General features: G+C 36.3%; 1 protein-coding gene across 17 annotated transcripts in view; it reads left to right on the top strand.

The window, feature by feature from the left end:
- Positions 1–16454, top strand: part of LOC109423353 (rho guanine nucleotide exchange factor 18) — a 102887-nt gene that overhangs the window by 25023 nt on the left and 61410 nt on the right. For 7 of the 17 annotated variants that reach the window (XM_062854241.1, XM_062854244.1, XM_029870551.2 and 4 more), the window contains 5 exons: positions 41–147; positions 219–394; positions 454–583; positions 9997–10130; positions 11734–11805. In XM_062854241.1, coding sequence (XP_062710225.1) covers positions 41–147; positions 219–394; positions 454–583; positions 9997–10130; positions 11734–11805 — 619 coding nt within the window. The remainder of the gene's footprint in view (positions 1–40; positions 148–218; positions 395–453; positions 584–9996; positions 10131–11733; positions 11806–16454) is intronic. The other 10 variants (XM_062854245.1, XM_062854252.1, XM_062854254.1 and 7 more) reach the window with 3 other exon arrangements.

Below are 16454 nucleotides of genomic sequence, written 5' to 3'. Positions count from 1 at the left end.
TGTCTTCAGAAATTTACTATGACACTTTTGGTAATTTCAGAGGATACACTGCATCATCTACAATGCATTCGGGAAAGCGTAGCCCAGATGAAGAACTCCACCATCCAGACCACCAACTTTGGTGGAGCGGGATTCATCGGATCATCGGTAAATGTTTCGTGCATGGCTTGCCAACCATTTCAGAATCTAATATGAACTTTCTTCAATTTTATAATTAGCAGCTCTCGTCGAGTAAACTGTTCTCGTCGTGTCCCTCGCTGCCGGATCTGACGATCTCCAATCCGGGCAGCATGTGGCCCCACCAGCCCACCATGTACGGTCTCAACACCGACCGGCGCAAGTCCTGGACGGCGATCGAGGATTTGACCGAATGCGCCAAATCTTCGCACAAGAGGTTGGTAGTGAGACGATACTGACACATTGAAATTATTTTCAAACGACTTTTTGTTTTAGTGTCAGCCTCTCTAGTTTGGACAGCGAAGAGCAGGAATCTCTTCGGGCGGCTGAGAGATTACACAATCGTACCAGTAGAAACAGTACCGGAGGAATATCAACGCACTCGTTGAACGAGGCGGAATTGGCGGTAAGAGCACATTAGCCCTAGTTAAAATATTGAGATCAATGTGTTCTATATGGACATGCTGAATTTGCATCTCTCCAGTGCACATTGGTCGGGCTCCATACAAAGGGGCGGCCTAAACTCTTAAAAAACCCTAATTAATCCACCTAGCGGTGATGGCGCCTTTCTCGTGCCTTCGAAACCCCATTTCAATAAAACTCAAGCGAAATGTTTATGTATATCGCACTTCCATACAATTAACAGAAATCCATTTCATGATACCAGAAATCATATCGTTTATCTGGCTTTTAATGTTTGAGCCTCAAACTCTTAAGAAAAAAACGCTATCTTGAATTTGGACCAACATCTTGGATATTCAAGTCGCTATTTTTGTAATCCAGAAATCCTCCCCATACCAAATATACCAAAAATGCATTGTTTCAGGCCCTAAAACTCCATTAAAGAGCCGCGATTTTGAATTCGGAGCCGCCATCTTAAGTATTAGATCGCCATTTTGGACTCTGGAAGTCTTCCCCATATCAAATATACCAATATTGCATGGTTTTAGAGCCTAAAACTACATTAAACAACCATTCGAGCCATCTTGGATTTTAGATCGCCATCTTGTACATTCGTCATTTTTTGACTCCGGACATCTTTCCCATACCAAATATTGCATGGTTTTAGAGCCTTAAACTTCTTTAAACAGACGCCATATTGGATATTCGAGTCGCCATTTTAGGAGTCCAGACATCTACCACATATCAAATATTCCCATATAGCATGCTTTAAGAGCCTAAATCTCTATTAAACAGCCGCCATATTAAATTTTGAGCAGCCGCCCTGAACATTTGGCTGGCCAAGTGTTGATTTCCGCACAAAACTCGCCAACCATGCTAAAGGTTACAAAAATCGCCGCAGTTTGATGTATCGCATGATGGGGCTAGTTCAGTTTATATACGGCCAGTTGTACCGGTGCTGGTCCGGATCACTGAAATGGCCAAAACTTCGGAACGCCTTGGCTGATCTAGACCATTTTTAATAGCAAACAATTCCAGTTAGATTCAAGATTCAAGATATAATCCGAAAAATCGGCCAATGGGAAGTGCCTTAAAAGTGAGTGAACTTATTTTACGCACATACATACATACATACATACATACATACATACATACATACATACATACATACATATATACATACATACATACATACATACATATATACATACACACATACAGAAATAATCTTAATTCGTTGAACTGAGTTGATTGGTATATGCGACTTGATCCTCCGAGCCTTTTTTTCGTAAAATCGTTTTTTGAGTGAACATATAGTTTTTTAGTATACTAAGTGTACGAGAAAGGCAAAACATTACTTTCGAGCTTTTTAGCTTTAGTTATCTAACTAAACAAATAGATTCCAAGATCTTTTTGGTAGCATATTTAATAATCTTTCAAATGCGATAAGTTTGACCATTTTCAAGTTACAGTCAGTTTGAGACAAGCAAAGTCAAAAATATGTAAAGTTCAATTACTACGTAACGGTTGAGATTTGACCATATGCGTAAAACATTTTTTTCACCGGTCTGAACCTGTTTGCTTGCTAAGGGGTGATACAAAAATTATGTCACGCTAAAATCGACCTTTTTCAACCCCCCCTCCCCCCTATGTCACATTTTTTGTATGGGACCTCGACAATTTTTGTATGGGTCGTCACGTTATGCAAACCCCCCCCCCCCCCATCCCCCTAAAAGTGTGACGTAATTTGTGCATGGCCCCTAACGTTTATGAGGTTATCAAAAAATCCTAGCTTTGCTCTGTCGCATATATTTAGCCGCTTTCGGAGGGACACCCGGAACTAGTACGGCACTACCGGCTGTCCCTAATGTGGTCCTAACCTATTTCTTTGATAACCAGTGATCAGGTTATCAGAAAAGCCGTTATTTGTTGTATCGCATGCATGGGTTTGGTACTCTTTTATATTTGGCTACATCCGTCGAGACCCCCGGAACCGGTTCCGGACAACTACCTATTCAGACATGGTCTGATACTGTTTTCCTGCTAACCGTTCATCAGGTTATCAAAAATGCCGCTGTTTGATGTGTCGCATGCATGGGTTTGGTTCACTTTTATATTTGGCCATTTCCGGCGCGACACCCGGAACTGGTTCCGGAATACAACCGGCTGTTTCTAATGTGGTCCTAACCTATTTCTTTGATAGCCAGTCATCAGGTTATCAGAAAAACCGTTATTTGTGTATCGCATGCATGGGTTAGGTATTTTTTTTTATTTGGCCACATCCGTCGGGACCCCCGGAACCGGTTCCGGAACACTACTGGTTCAGATATGGTCTAATATTGTTTTCCTGCTAACCGTTCATCAGGTTATCGAAAATGCCGCTGTTTGATGTGTCGCATGCATGGGTTTGGTACTCTTTTATATTTGGCCATCTCCGGTGGGACATCCGGAAGCGGTTCCGGAACATTACCGGTTCAGATGTGGTCTGGTACTGTTTTCCTGCTAACCGTTCATCAGATTATCGATAAAGCCGCTGTTTGATGTGTCGCATGCATGAGTTATGTTCAATTTGATATTTGGCCGCTTCCGGCGGGACACCCAGAACCGGTTCCGGAACACTACCGGTTCAGATATGGTCTGAGACTATTTTACTGCTCACCGTTCATCAGATAATCGTAAATGCCGTGGTTTGATGGGTCGCATGCATGGGTTTGGTGCATGTTCATGTCTGGCCCCTTCCAGGGGTACCGATCCGGAACACCTAAATGGCCATAACTCCGGAACGGCTGGACCGATCCGAACCATTTTCAATAGGAAACAATGGGACCAGATTCTGCGTCGAATGAGCCATTGATCGTTAAAATCGGTTGATATTTACTATCTAAAAGTGAGGTGACCTTTTTTTGTACACATACACACACACATACATACACACACACACACATACACACACACAGACATCATCTCAACTCGTCGAGCTGAGTCGATTGGTATATGAAACTTGCCCCTCCGGGGGCTCTATCAAAATTTCATTTTTGGAGTGAACATATAGCCTTTCGGTACACCTTGGTGTACGAGAAAGGCAAAACGAAATTTATATTTTCAAACTTTATTTCACCTAATGCTTTGTACTTTTATGATTCTTAATTAAAAGCATACCAGCTTTTGTATTTCAATGACATTTTCACTGCCAAAGTGGCCTAAGTCATAAAATTGAAAAATGAATTATTCGAAAAAAGTAAAATAATAATATTTTGAGAATGGAATATATGTTTTAAGTTATCCAGCATATGAAAGCTTGTTATTGGACTGTTTGAATGCACGTATGGTGCAAAATTAAAATGTCACAAAACTTTTCAAATTTTCATATACTGTACCTTAGAAATTTTGGTAATTTTTAACTTTAAAAATGGTTCGTGTCGTCACGTGTCGCCGCAATTTCGAGTAGTACATCTTAAACATCATGCTTAGAGCTGCCTGAAAACGTTTAAATATTTTGCAGAAATTTGCAGTTTTTCAAATTAGAGCTATTTAAAAAAGTCATGTTTTTTCATATATTTAACGTTATTTTTCCATTTTTTACTGAAATAAAATTTATCTTTCCACATTTTTCACACGATTTGAACAAACTTGATTGGATTTGATCGAAAGATGATCATTTATTTAAATTCGAATTGATTTTCTAACAAAAAACGCAAAAATATGGGGTTTGCTGATTTTCACCGTTTTTGAAATTATTGAAATTACGTAATTTTTGAATACCCCTTTTTAAACACAAAATACTATATAACATATCTAGGCAACCTATAACTTCGATTAAACACATAAAAAGAGTTTTGGCCGAACTTTATCTTTTTCCGACCATTGTGCAGTGTGGTGAGCGTGAATTCCTAAACGACCCTACTGGCTATCGGTCCGGTACCAGTAAAATGAATTTAAAAACTTGGAATATGCTTGGAGCTCAATTTATGCTTTGCTTACGAACTACTGTTAGATCCGACTATGAATTGCAAACATTTTTGTAATACATTATATTTTCTAGAAGTAGTTGGATATTAAAATTATTCTATACTTTTCCATAAATCCCGCAAATAGGCTATTTTCGACAATCAAAAAAAGGCTCCTCCTAAAGTCCTAGGAAATGTGGGTTATTTCAGAGCTTATACTAATTTCTGGGATTCCTCCAGAAATTCTTGGTGCTATTCCAGCAGGACTTCCCAAGGAATTTCTACAGAACATTCACATAGAATTACTCCGTTGTTTTTTTTTTTTTAGAAAGTTACCTAGAGATATTCCTAAGGATTCTTTCTGTTTTTCTTGGTAGAATTACTTTAGGATTTTCTTCTTCCAAAAATTCTACCAGGGATCTGGGGATTCTTAAAAAAATCAGCAGATACTATCAGTTATATCTCCCCAAACAACTCAAATAATTTATCCAGAAGTTCGTCAGAGGATATCTCCTGGAACCCTCTAGGGATTTCCCTATACAAATTCTGTTGGAATTCCTCCAAGACTTCCTCTTGGTATCCCTAAAGTTATATAACTTGGTAGTGCTTCATTAATTCCTCTCGTTAATTCTTCTAGAATTCCTGCAAAGATTCTTCTAGAAACTCTTGCTGGAATTCTTCCAGGAATTGCTTCAGATATTCCCCCAGATCTTTTTTTTTAGAAATTCCTCCGTGGATTTCTTCAAAAATTTATTCTGGAATCTAAACAGGGATTACTTCAGAGACTTAAAACATCCTCCAATGATTAATCTAGAAATTTCTCTAGAGATACGCTCAAGGAATTTCATCTATTTAGTAACTCTTTTAGAAGTCTTCTCAGAAATTACTTAAGGGATTTCATCAGATTTTATCAAAAAGCTGTTGAAGATTATTCCAATAATCCATCACATAATTTAATTTGTCTTGAGAATTTATGGTGGTTCTTCAGAGTAGTTTTCTGCATTAAAAAACCATTTTGTACGCTTTTCCCACACCTGAAAGTTTTTATAGATTGTTTAATAACATGTACTATCAACAAGTTCCAATAGTATTTCTTCAAGTTATTCCAAGTAACTACTTAGATAACTACTTTTTCAGGATTCTTTAGGTATATTCTCAACCATGCTTTCACAATAATATTCTATAAATGTATTTTATTTCTTCAAGAGTTTTTATTTTATAGAGAATTTCACTTTGGATTTTTTAAATTTTCGTTCAGAAGTTTTCTCAGAAATTCTGAATTTTATTCCAGGTCTCCCCAAGCATTTTTAAATAATTTTTGCAACGATTTCCCATGATTTTCTCAATGAAACTATTTTTTAGCATTACTTCTAAAATTGCTTCAACAGATTTTCCAAAAGAAATTTATTTATATTAATAGACCTGCTATCGATCTAGAGATACCTCTGTGGAGCGGACCTGGTGTGGTGGTTAGAACACAAGACTATCACGCCGAGGACCTGGGATCGAATTCCACTCCCGACATGCTCACAAAAAGTGGGTTCTTCCTTCGGAAGGGAAGTAAAGCGTGGGTCCCGAGATGAACTAGCCTAGGGTTAAAAATCTCGTTAATACAGACAAAAAAAAAAGATACCTCTAAGGATTCCTCTAGGGGATTTCCCTGGGGTTGCTTTTGAAAATTTTCTTAGTAGTTCCTTCTGTGGATTCTTCCAGCAGTAACCTTGGAGGATGCTCTAGAAGTTCTTTCTGGTGATTTTAATCGAAGTTTTATTTATTTATATTTCAGGGAATAATTCCAAGAGTTTCTTTTAGGAATTTCTCCAGCAGTTTCTTCTGGGAATTTCTCTAGGATTTACTTTTGAGGAGTTCTATCTATCTAGGGATATCTCTAATTAAAGCAGTCCTTCTAGGGATTCCTCTAGGAGTTCCTCCGAGTGGTTACCTTGGAAGTTTCTCCTGTAGATTCCCCCAGGAGTCCCCTCTGGGGATGCTCCACGAGTTCCTTCAGGTGATTTTAATGGAAGATATGTCTGTATAGTGCAGGGAGTCCCTCCAAAAGTTCCTTCTAGGGAATTCTTCAAGAGTAATTTATAGGAATTCTGGAGTACCTTCTGAGGATTTTCCCAAGATTTCCCTATGAGGTATTCAATGGAAGTTCCTTCAGGGAATTCTTTCAGGAGCTCCTTCTAGGAATACCTCCAGGAGTTATATTGGATGATGAAAACTCCTCCAAACAATTCCTCCAGGGGTTACTTGTGGCAATTCCTCCTGGAGTTTCCTGGTGATTTCCTGGTGATTTGAGTAAAAGTTCCTTCAGAGAATTTCTCCAGCAGATATCCCACAAGTCTCTTCCTCCAGTTGAGATTCTCCTGGGCATTCCTCGAGAAGTTCTTTTCGGAAATTTCTTCAGTAGCACCTTCCTTCTCTTGGAATTCCTTTCAGAGTTCTTTCTGTAGTTTTATTTTTCTTAGGATTCTAAGGATAATCTTGCAAAGAGTTTCTACGAGAATTTTGCTTTGAAATGTTAAATTTTTCTGAAAACTTCAAATTTTTCTTAAGATTTTCCCAAGAATTTTTAAGGTTTTATGCAAGAAGTTGTCTTCCTTAAAGAATTTCTCATTTAAACAACTTTTAACTTCACTTCAAAGATGGTAAAAAAGTACTCATTACAACCAGAAGGTTTTAACAAGTATGATTTCTCAACTTGTAATGAAATCTACCTTCTGAAGGAGTTTTTTCAGATATTTTATCGGGCTGCTTTGCTACTATATTTTATTCATATGATTTTTCCAGGGATTTGTAATGGTACCATTCGGCTTCAGATATTTGCATGATTCCTAAAACAACCTCTTAAAAGGCTGATACTATTCAAAGTTTTTCATTATTTCCAGAATTTCATCCTTCTTAATCCCAAAACACTCATTTTAAGTCAAATTATCACTATAATCTACTAGAAATAAGGACTGTTCATTAAAGAAAGTAGACACCTGTTTTTCAATATAAAATATTTATTTTCAAACAAATTCATAAGTTTATTTTTCATAAATGATAATCAACATACATGTTGCCGAATTCAAGTGAGTTTGAACATTTACTTCTAATTTCTGAAGAACGCTCGAACTTTCCTCTTGATACCTCCCATTAGATTCTGCACAACTTTCTCCGTAACATTTCGTTGTGCCGCAGACCAAATTTTCTTGAAGCAATCAGCAGAGCTTGCTTCTCTTACATCTTTCTTGAGATGCCGCTTAATTATTGTCCAGTATCTTTCCACAGGACGCAGTTCAGGGTAGTTTGGTGAATTTTGCCATTTTTCGACAAAATCGACTTTTTCCGTCATAAGCATCTCTAGCGTTGAAGAAGCGTAATAAGCGGATGCCAGATTCGGCCAAAACAATGGAGGATCCGTATGTTTTCGGTAGATGGATAAAAGTCGCTTTTTGATGCATTTCTTTCTGTTATTTTTATCGTTGATTGTTCCCGTTGTGAAATACGAAGAACTCTTTAAGCCGCATGAACGATTGGCTTGCCACACCATAAACTTTTTCCCAATTTTTTCGGTTCTGATGTACCACGATGTACCCTACATCATCCGGCACATCTGTCTTCTGCTCAGCGTTGAAAAATTGCGGTCCCGGAAGCGTACTAGTATGCCAATTCTCTAAACGACAACTTTTTGGAACACCATTTGTGCAGAATCAATCTGCTAGTCGCTAAGCTAATCCGACCCATCTCTCTAAATTTCTCATTTTTTTCCGTTTTCTTTGAGTGTGTTGCCGAGGTGAACAATGTTTTTACACACTGGGCAAAAATTCACAATTTATTGTTTAGTTTTAACTGCAAACTATTGGTAAACAGATGTCCACTTTCTTTAATGAACAGTCCTTATGATACCAGTATTAAGCGTAATGTCTAATAAATTTTTATCCGATCTATTAAGAGTTGAAAATTCTCAAAAAATTAAAAAAAATATCACAAAACTGAATTGAATAGTACGGTTTGTAAGAATAGATTTTTTTATGAAACTGACAGCTATTAAATTTATAATTTTTTAAACCCTCGACACCCCTGAAAACTTCAAATTTCCTTAAATGCCCTTGCCCTTTTAAAGTCCTGAAACATTTTTGAAGGCTCCCGAAATCTTATGAAGCCCTCTCTCAAGCCTTGAAATCCGATAATGAAGTGATTTCATTTAAGGACATATACAAGTGAATATAAAATTTTAACTGGATGCGTTTCTTATTTTTTGTGTTTGTTTTTTTTTTATAAATTAACATTTCAATATTTCCAAACATATTCAGAATAAGGATCTAAATATCTCCAAGCTTTTGGCTCTATCCAATTGGGCATAATTCCATTTGGCATAATGCCGTTTTGCATAATACGAAGAACAGTCTTCTTGGTAAGCATGTGTATAATCCTTGTTATTTCAAATGACCATTATGTCAAATGGCATTATGCCAAACGGCATTATGCCAAATGGAATTATGCCAAATGGGATAGAGCCAGTTTTTTCTCTAATATTACTGTTCATCAGTTTTCCAGAAAACATTTTTTTTAAATTTAATTTAGAAATGGTATTTGTGAAACTGAAAAAATATTTTACACCAGGACAAAAAATTAAAAGATATCTTGATCCTTCCACTAAAAGCAAGTAGATATCAATATTGGAAGGATTGCTCGGTCATTAACATATAAAAAAAAACAGAAAACCAAAAAAATAAGAGGAAAGGTATTCAGTTTAGGCTTTATCTTTTGAAGTAAAAATACATACTTTAGAAACCCTGGATCGTTACTTAGATGAAGATTTTGGTGCCCTTTCACCTGGGTTTTTTCCAACTGCACCAACATATTTTTTATGTTGTCAGATTTTAAGCAAAAATTTGAAGGTTCGATAATAATGGAATGGTTCTGGAAACCGTCATGGAACAAAATTTTTGTAAATTTCAAATAACTCAACGTACATATGTACAGATCGGTAAAGTATTGGTTAAATTGGGAAAAAATCCACAGTTCAGGTGAGATTTGAACTCACGACCCTTATTCGCTAGACAAGTGCTTTACCAACTAAGCTACCGAGCCAATTAATGACCCGGCTACTTAGTTGTCATAAGGTTCAATTCTAATCTCATCGATCTATATCATCTTCCCCTAAACCGCAATTTGACCAATTTAACCAATAATTTACCCATCTGTACATATGTACGTTGAGTTATTTGAAATTCATAATTGACCACACGGATTGGTATTACCGAAAATTTGCACTTTGAGTGAGTCGAAACATTTTGTTTTAAATCCATATATACAACTCCAAACATTTTCAAAAAGTTTTTTTCCGTTTTATAATAACAAAACCTGCTGGTTTTGACAACTGGTTGAATAGTTATCAAGCATCAAAAACAGATTTGAGAAATTAATCTTTTCTTCTTCCAAGAATACCTCCATAATTCTATTCCCATTCCCATTTCAGAGAGACTTCGAAAAAATCGTGGCCAAGCGCAACCTGGCCCCAACCGTCTGTCGGATTCCACTCCAGAAAAGCATCTCGACACCATCGATCGCGCCGGTTCGCAATCAAGGTGCCAAGGAGGATACCGCTACTCCGTAAGTACCACTTTTGAAGCGTTTTCCTCTGTTTCTACTGATATATGTCGTGATTTAAAAAGTTTTTAGTGAGTTGAATTATGGCACAAGTCCTCTAATAGTTAATACACTTTTAAGTAGGATAGAAGCGTCATTGAAAGTTGATATTATCCTATCCAGTTCCACCAATGAATGGCGTAATGTTTTCAAATATATCTTACATTACTACTCCTCTACAGTAATGGAAAATGCTATGAATATCGAAGAAAAAAAATACATCATGGCAATTTTTAGATTTCTCTCAAACTTGTTTGGGAGAATAATTTATTATCTTAAAGTTCTCGATTGGCAAAATAAGCTTGATGCAAAAGCTTTTTGATAGAATTCTTAGTCAAGTCACAAACAGTTTTTCTGGGAATATCTACTTTCCAATTCATCTGAAACTCAAAATAGTTAATGTTGTAACAGTCTTGAAGCTTAGGTGGCCTTTGGTTGTCATTGTCTAGTGTGGTTTGATAGAACCGATTCCATACGATACTTATATATGACTATTGGTAAATATTTATTTTTTTTAGAATAAAAAAACTTAAAGGGGTAAACACGACCTTGAAAATGGTTCCAAATGGACTGAAACGTTGCTTTAAATATATTAAGAGCGTTTTAATTTTGTAAAGACTGAAAAGTTTGGAACTTTAGTCGAAAGCACTTATGATTTGTTCTTCCGGCCATGTATTTATTTGGTCAATTATTTTTGACCAATCATCGCATATCATAGCTTATAATTAGGATGTCATCTTTCGGCAGCTTTATAACGTAGACAGCATAACGCAGCTTGTGTTTTCTATATGCACTCCATACATAATGGCAAATTATACGCTGTCGAGATTTTCGCGCGAGAAAGGTTAACTTAATCGGCTTAGAAACAAAAAGACAAAGAGCAAACAGACGAAAGACAAGTGGTTAAATTGGCAAAAATACGAAATTATTTTTTTTTTTTTGAAGTTCATCCTTATTTGAAATCAGTTTTAGACCTTTTGCCCCACAAAATTCAACCATTTGCTATGTCGATCTTTTATCATTGATTCAATTATATATGCGATATGGTATGAAATATCACATGTAAACAGTTCAAAATTTTACATTCAAATTCCTCAATATTTATCTAATGAACTTTTTGTGAAAGTGAAAATAGCAAAGCTTTAAATGTTTATAAATACCATTCATATTCAGTGTGCACGATGTATCTTTGAGCTCATGTTTTTTATTCGATCTCAAAGTGTTCAGTTTTAGAAGAGGATTAAAGTATGTGTTTCAGTATAATGCTTCAATATTTTCAGTGTTGTGTAAAATTCCATTATGATTCTATCCAAAGGCGGATAATGTTTTGGAAAAGTTTAAAACACTCATCCAGTGAAGAACGCATATTCCATATCCATCATTACACCCATTTTAGTTTATTGATCCTTTGAATTTTACATATTAAACATTGCAGTGTTCAAAGCCCAGAAAGTTTATGTCTCTTTTTGTTTTCTTCCTTTCATTTGAAACCAATTCTCCGAAACACACACAAATTTACCAAAAAAAATCCTCAAAACACATCCACCAAATCCACCCCAAAAACCAGTTCACGGCATCTTTCCGACAGTGAAGATGAAACCCACGACGATCGATCACTGCTTTGTGTGAGAGATAAAGCGTAAGTCACCATCGTTTAGTTATGATCCTCCTGTCCTCTAATTCTGTCCCATTTTGGTCTTAATTATACATCCGATATGTACGATCATTTGTGCTAATATCTTCTCCAACTGACGCAGGAGTTTTTCTCTCCCCCCATTGAGTTGTTGTTACTAATTGTGTTCGAAGGCGAATCCTACTGAATTGGCAGTTATTTAATCTTGTCTGATTTTATCTTTCCTATCACTTATGAGTCCATCATCTTTCCTTGGGTCATCCCTAACCTTAACTCATTCTCCCTTACAGCTTTTTCTCATCGTTCATTAGCAGTAGATTTGTTTCTGTGTCATTCTTCTTAAAACAATTATTCATCATTTTCCCAACTGCGGGTCCCCGCACTATGTGTGTCTGTGTTAGTTTACTGCGCTTTTGTATAGACATCCTCTTCTATCGGAGATTCAAGCTTTACTGTTTGTTTTTGTGACTAATATATGCCTTGATTCACTTACTGGAGGTTTTACCAATGCACCCGCATTGACTGTTTCTCAACTCTTACTTGTGTTCTTATAGACGTTTTGCCGAACCTAATCTGCCTCTATTTTTATATACAATTTTCTTTACACGATAACTTAGGCTTCCATGTCAAACAAAAAAAAAAGTTTCGAACATAGCTTGGCTGCTTATCCATGAACTCTGAAGTGACTTAAAGTTGTAAATATGGAAGAAGCAGCTTTTTTCTGAAATTTGGATTGGTTTACCTCTCATTTTAAAACTGGTATTCATGATTTCAAAACTGATATGCAGCTATACATGAGTAACTCACTCGCGAATCGGCTCATAGAATCGATTCTCGAGGCCGAGTGTGTGAATCATGATTCTTTTTTAAAGAGTCACGATTCGCTAAAGTTCATTTGGAGTTCAATAAGTTGTGTCGGAAAAAATGGCTTGACTGCTGACTTTAATGATGATTTGACGCTAGCCCTTGCAAATTTTGCCAATTGATCTCTTTTCATCCGTATATCCTCCGATCCGTTTGGTGGAAGCAATGAACATTAGGCTGCGGCTTATTTTTCAAAAGTTGTTGAAACCTGGAATTCGTAAGCTCTTCTGGATTCGAATGACTTAAATAGAGAAACCTGTGAGTTTGAGCCAAAAATATTGAGATTTAGATGTGGCGCAATCGCCTCAAAGTTGAAGTTTCGAGTAATAAAAAGGTGTTTTCACTTCAGGTGTCATAACTTTTTCAATTTTCAACCGATTTTCAATATTTTTATGAATCTCTCACAAATTAAATTTCAAATAAACGCGTAGAACATTATTTTTTTCCGAAGTCACGCAAAATATGAGTTTTTAAAGATTTAATTTATTTTTTTCTTCTTTTGACAATAATTTTTAACTTCAGTGTCCTACAACTTTTTAACCGTTTGACCAGTTTCAATTTTTTTAACTTGCTTTTGTATATATTTTTGTTGCCTAAAAATGCTGTGAATAAACTGTACCTTCGAAAAATCGTTTCAAAATATATAAACACCAAAAACCGTTCAAAAACACGTATTTTATTAGGAAAATCAGAATTTTGGCAAACTTCAATTTTTGGAGTGTTCTGAATCATTTTCATGCTCGAAATGCAAGGAAAAAAATTTAATAAAAATTCTCCAATGTGTTTCATATCCCCAAATATGATGCTAAGTATCTGGCTTCGAGTTAAAAATTGCAAACAATCTTCAAAAACTCCAATTTTGCATGAACAAATCAAGTTTTATGGCATGTTTGGCAGTTTATGGTGAGAAGTATCATAAAAATGACTACTTTGACATTTGTTCGGGACAAAGACAGGCAACAAAAATATCTACAAATCAAACTAAAAAAAAATAAATTGGTCAAACGGTTAAAAAGTTATCGTACTCTGAAGTTGAAATATTTTGTAAAAAGAAGAAAAAAATAAATTAAATCTTTAAAAACTCATATTTTGCGTGACTTTGGAAAAAAAAATGTTCTACGCGTTTATATGAAATTTAATTTGTGAGAGATTCATAAAAAATATTGAAAATTGGTTGAAAATTGAAAAAGTTATGGCACTTGAAGTGAAAACACCTTTTTATTGCTCGAAAATTCATCTTTGAGGAGATTGCGCCACCTCTGAATCTCAAAATTTTTGTCTCAAACTCACAGGTTTCTCTATTTAAGTCATTTGAATCCAGAAGAGCTTACGAATTCCAGGTTTCAACAACTTTTGAAAAATGAGCCGCAGCCTAATGAATGTCCTGTATTTTTCTACAATTTTTGAACTGTCATATCTCGGAGACCAGTGAACCGAATTGAATGAAATTTTGAGCGATTATCAACAATATAGTAATGCTTGAAAATTTATCAAAACATAGGTACTTTTTAAACGTTGAAAATAGTTATGATGGTTTGACATTTTCACCCATATAAAGGAAAATGTGTTAAATTTACAATACTGCACAAAAACTACTAAATGTGTTCTTCCTTTAATCCAAATAGGCCATTTTGAATCTGCAGCCGCCATCTTGGATTTTGGACCACCATCTTGGATATTTTATTGTAAGTGAAAGTGACTTCTGAATGGAGTGTCTCTCCAACCATTCTGAAATGGGTCACCGGATCTGCAATAGAGCTATCACTGTCTAACTCCCGGACTAAAGCAATTTGCAACGACATCAACACGATGTTGCAGGCTGCTTTCTTCCATAATATCACTGCCGGACAGTGGGTGTTAGATGGAGTACACACACACACACACACACACCATCTTGGATATTTTAGTCGCCATTTTTGGAATCCAGACAACTTCCCCTTACCAAATATACCAAAAATGCATTGTTTCAGGCCCTAAAACTCCATTAAACAGCCGCGATTTTGAATTCGGAGCCGCCATCTTAAATTTTAGATCGCCATGGCGCGCCATCTTGGATATCCTGATCGCCATTTTGGACTCTGGACGTCTTCCCCATACCAAATATACCAATATTGCATGGTTTTAGAGCCTAAAACTTCTTTAAACAGACGCCTTCTTGAATTTAAAGTCACTATCTTGGATTTTAGACCGCCATCTTGGGTATTCTAGTCGCCATTTTAGGAGTCCAGACATCTTCCCCATATCAAATATTCCCATATAGCATGCTTTAAGAGCCTAAATCTCCATTAAACAGCCGTCTTGAATTTTGAGCCGCCACCTAGAACATTTGGCTGCCATCTTGAATTTTAGGCCGACATCGTGGAGCTTCTGGTCTCCAGTGTTGATTTCCGCACAAAACTCGTCAACCATGCTAGAGGTTACAAAAATCGTCGCAATTTGATGTTTGATTATGGGCTAGTTCAGTTTTATATACGGCCAGTTCTACCGGTGCTGGCCCGGATCACTGAAATGGCCATAACTCCGGAACGCCTTGGCCGATCTAGACCATTTTGGATAGCAAACAATTCTGGTTCGATTTAAGCTATAATCCGAAAAATCGGCCAATGGGAAGTGCCTTAAAAGTGAGTGAACTTATTTTGCGCACATACATATATACATACACACATACATAAATAATGTCAATTCGTCGAACTGAGTTGATTGTTATATGCGACTTGATCCTCCGAGCCTTTTTTCGAAAAATCGTTTTTTGAGTGAACATATAGTTATATAGTACACTAAGTGTACGAAAAAGACCAAACACTACTTTCGAGCTTTTTTGCTTTAGTTATCTAACTAAATCAATAGATTCCAAGATCTTTTTTGGTAGCAAATTTAATAATATTTCAAATGCGATAAGTTTGACCATTTTCAAGTTATAGCCAGTTTGAGGCAAGCAAAGTCAAAAACATGTAAAGTTCAATTACTACGTAACGGTTGAGATTTGACCATATGCGGAAATTTTTTTTCACCAGTCTGAACCTGTTTGCTTGCTAACGTTCATAAGGTTATCAAAAAATCCGACCTTTGCTGTGTCGCATACATAGGTTCAGTTCAATTTTATATTTGGCCGCTTTCGGAGGGACATCCGGAACTGGTTACAACACTACCGGCTGTCACTAATGTGGTCCTAACCTATTTCCTTGATAACCAGTCATCAGGTTATCAAAAAAGTCGTTATTTGTTGTATCGCATGCATGGGTTTGGTACTCTTTTATATTTGGCCACATTCGTTGGGACCCCCGGAACCGGTTCCGGACAACTACCAGTCGCAAATGTTATTATTTTTATCAGAGATTTTTCCTTCTTTTAATCATAGGCTGTTCTTTCAAGTTTTACTGTTATATGGAAGAGTGACATGATCACATTAGTTTATTTCTTTCATCCATATGATCCGAAACCAATTGTTGAGTAGAGATTTTTTCCTTCTTTTGGTTATCGCCTGTTCTTTTAATCATACTGGTCAGAGATCTGTTCAAAGGGTCCCAGGAGCTTCATATGCTAGGTATTCTCATCGCAAAAAATAGGCAGAATAAAGTTTTATCGACCAAGCAAGTTCGTTCCGGGATGAACGTCATGATTTTTCTTCGTATTGGAAAACACGAAATTTATAATTCAGAAAAAAAATATTCGGGGTAATGGAATTCGGGGTAATGGAATTCGGGAACTATGGCTGAAAAAAGAATCTAGGGATTCCAAAGATTGAAGAAAATGCTAGTGATTCTGAAAAAAAAAGTTGTTGTGTTCATCTC

Source organism: Aedes albopictus, chromosome 2, assembly GCF_035046485.1.
Source record: "Aedes albopictus strain Foshan chromosome 2, AalbF5, whole genome shotgun sequence".
In the NCBI taxonomy this organism is placed as follows: Eukaryota; Metazoa; Arthropoda; class Insecta; order Diptera; family Culicidae; genus Aedes; species Aedes albopictus.
The sequence above is the reverse complement of the archived record's forward strand: the minus strand, read 5'-3'. Positions and strand labels throughout refer to the sequence as shown.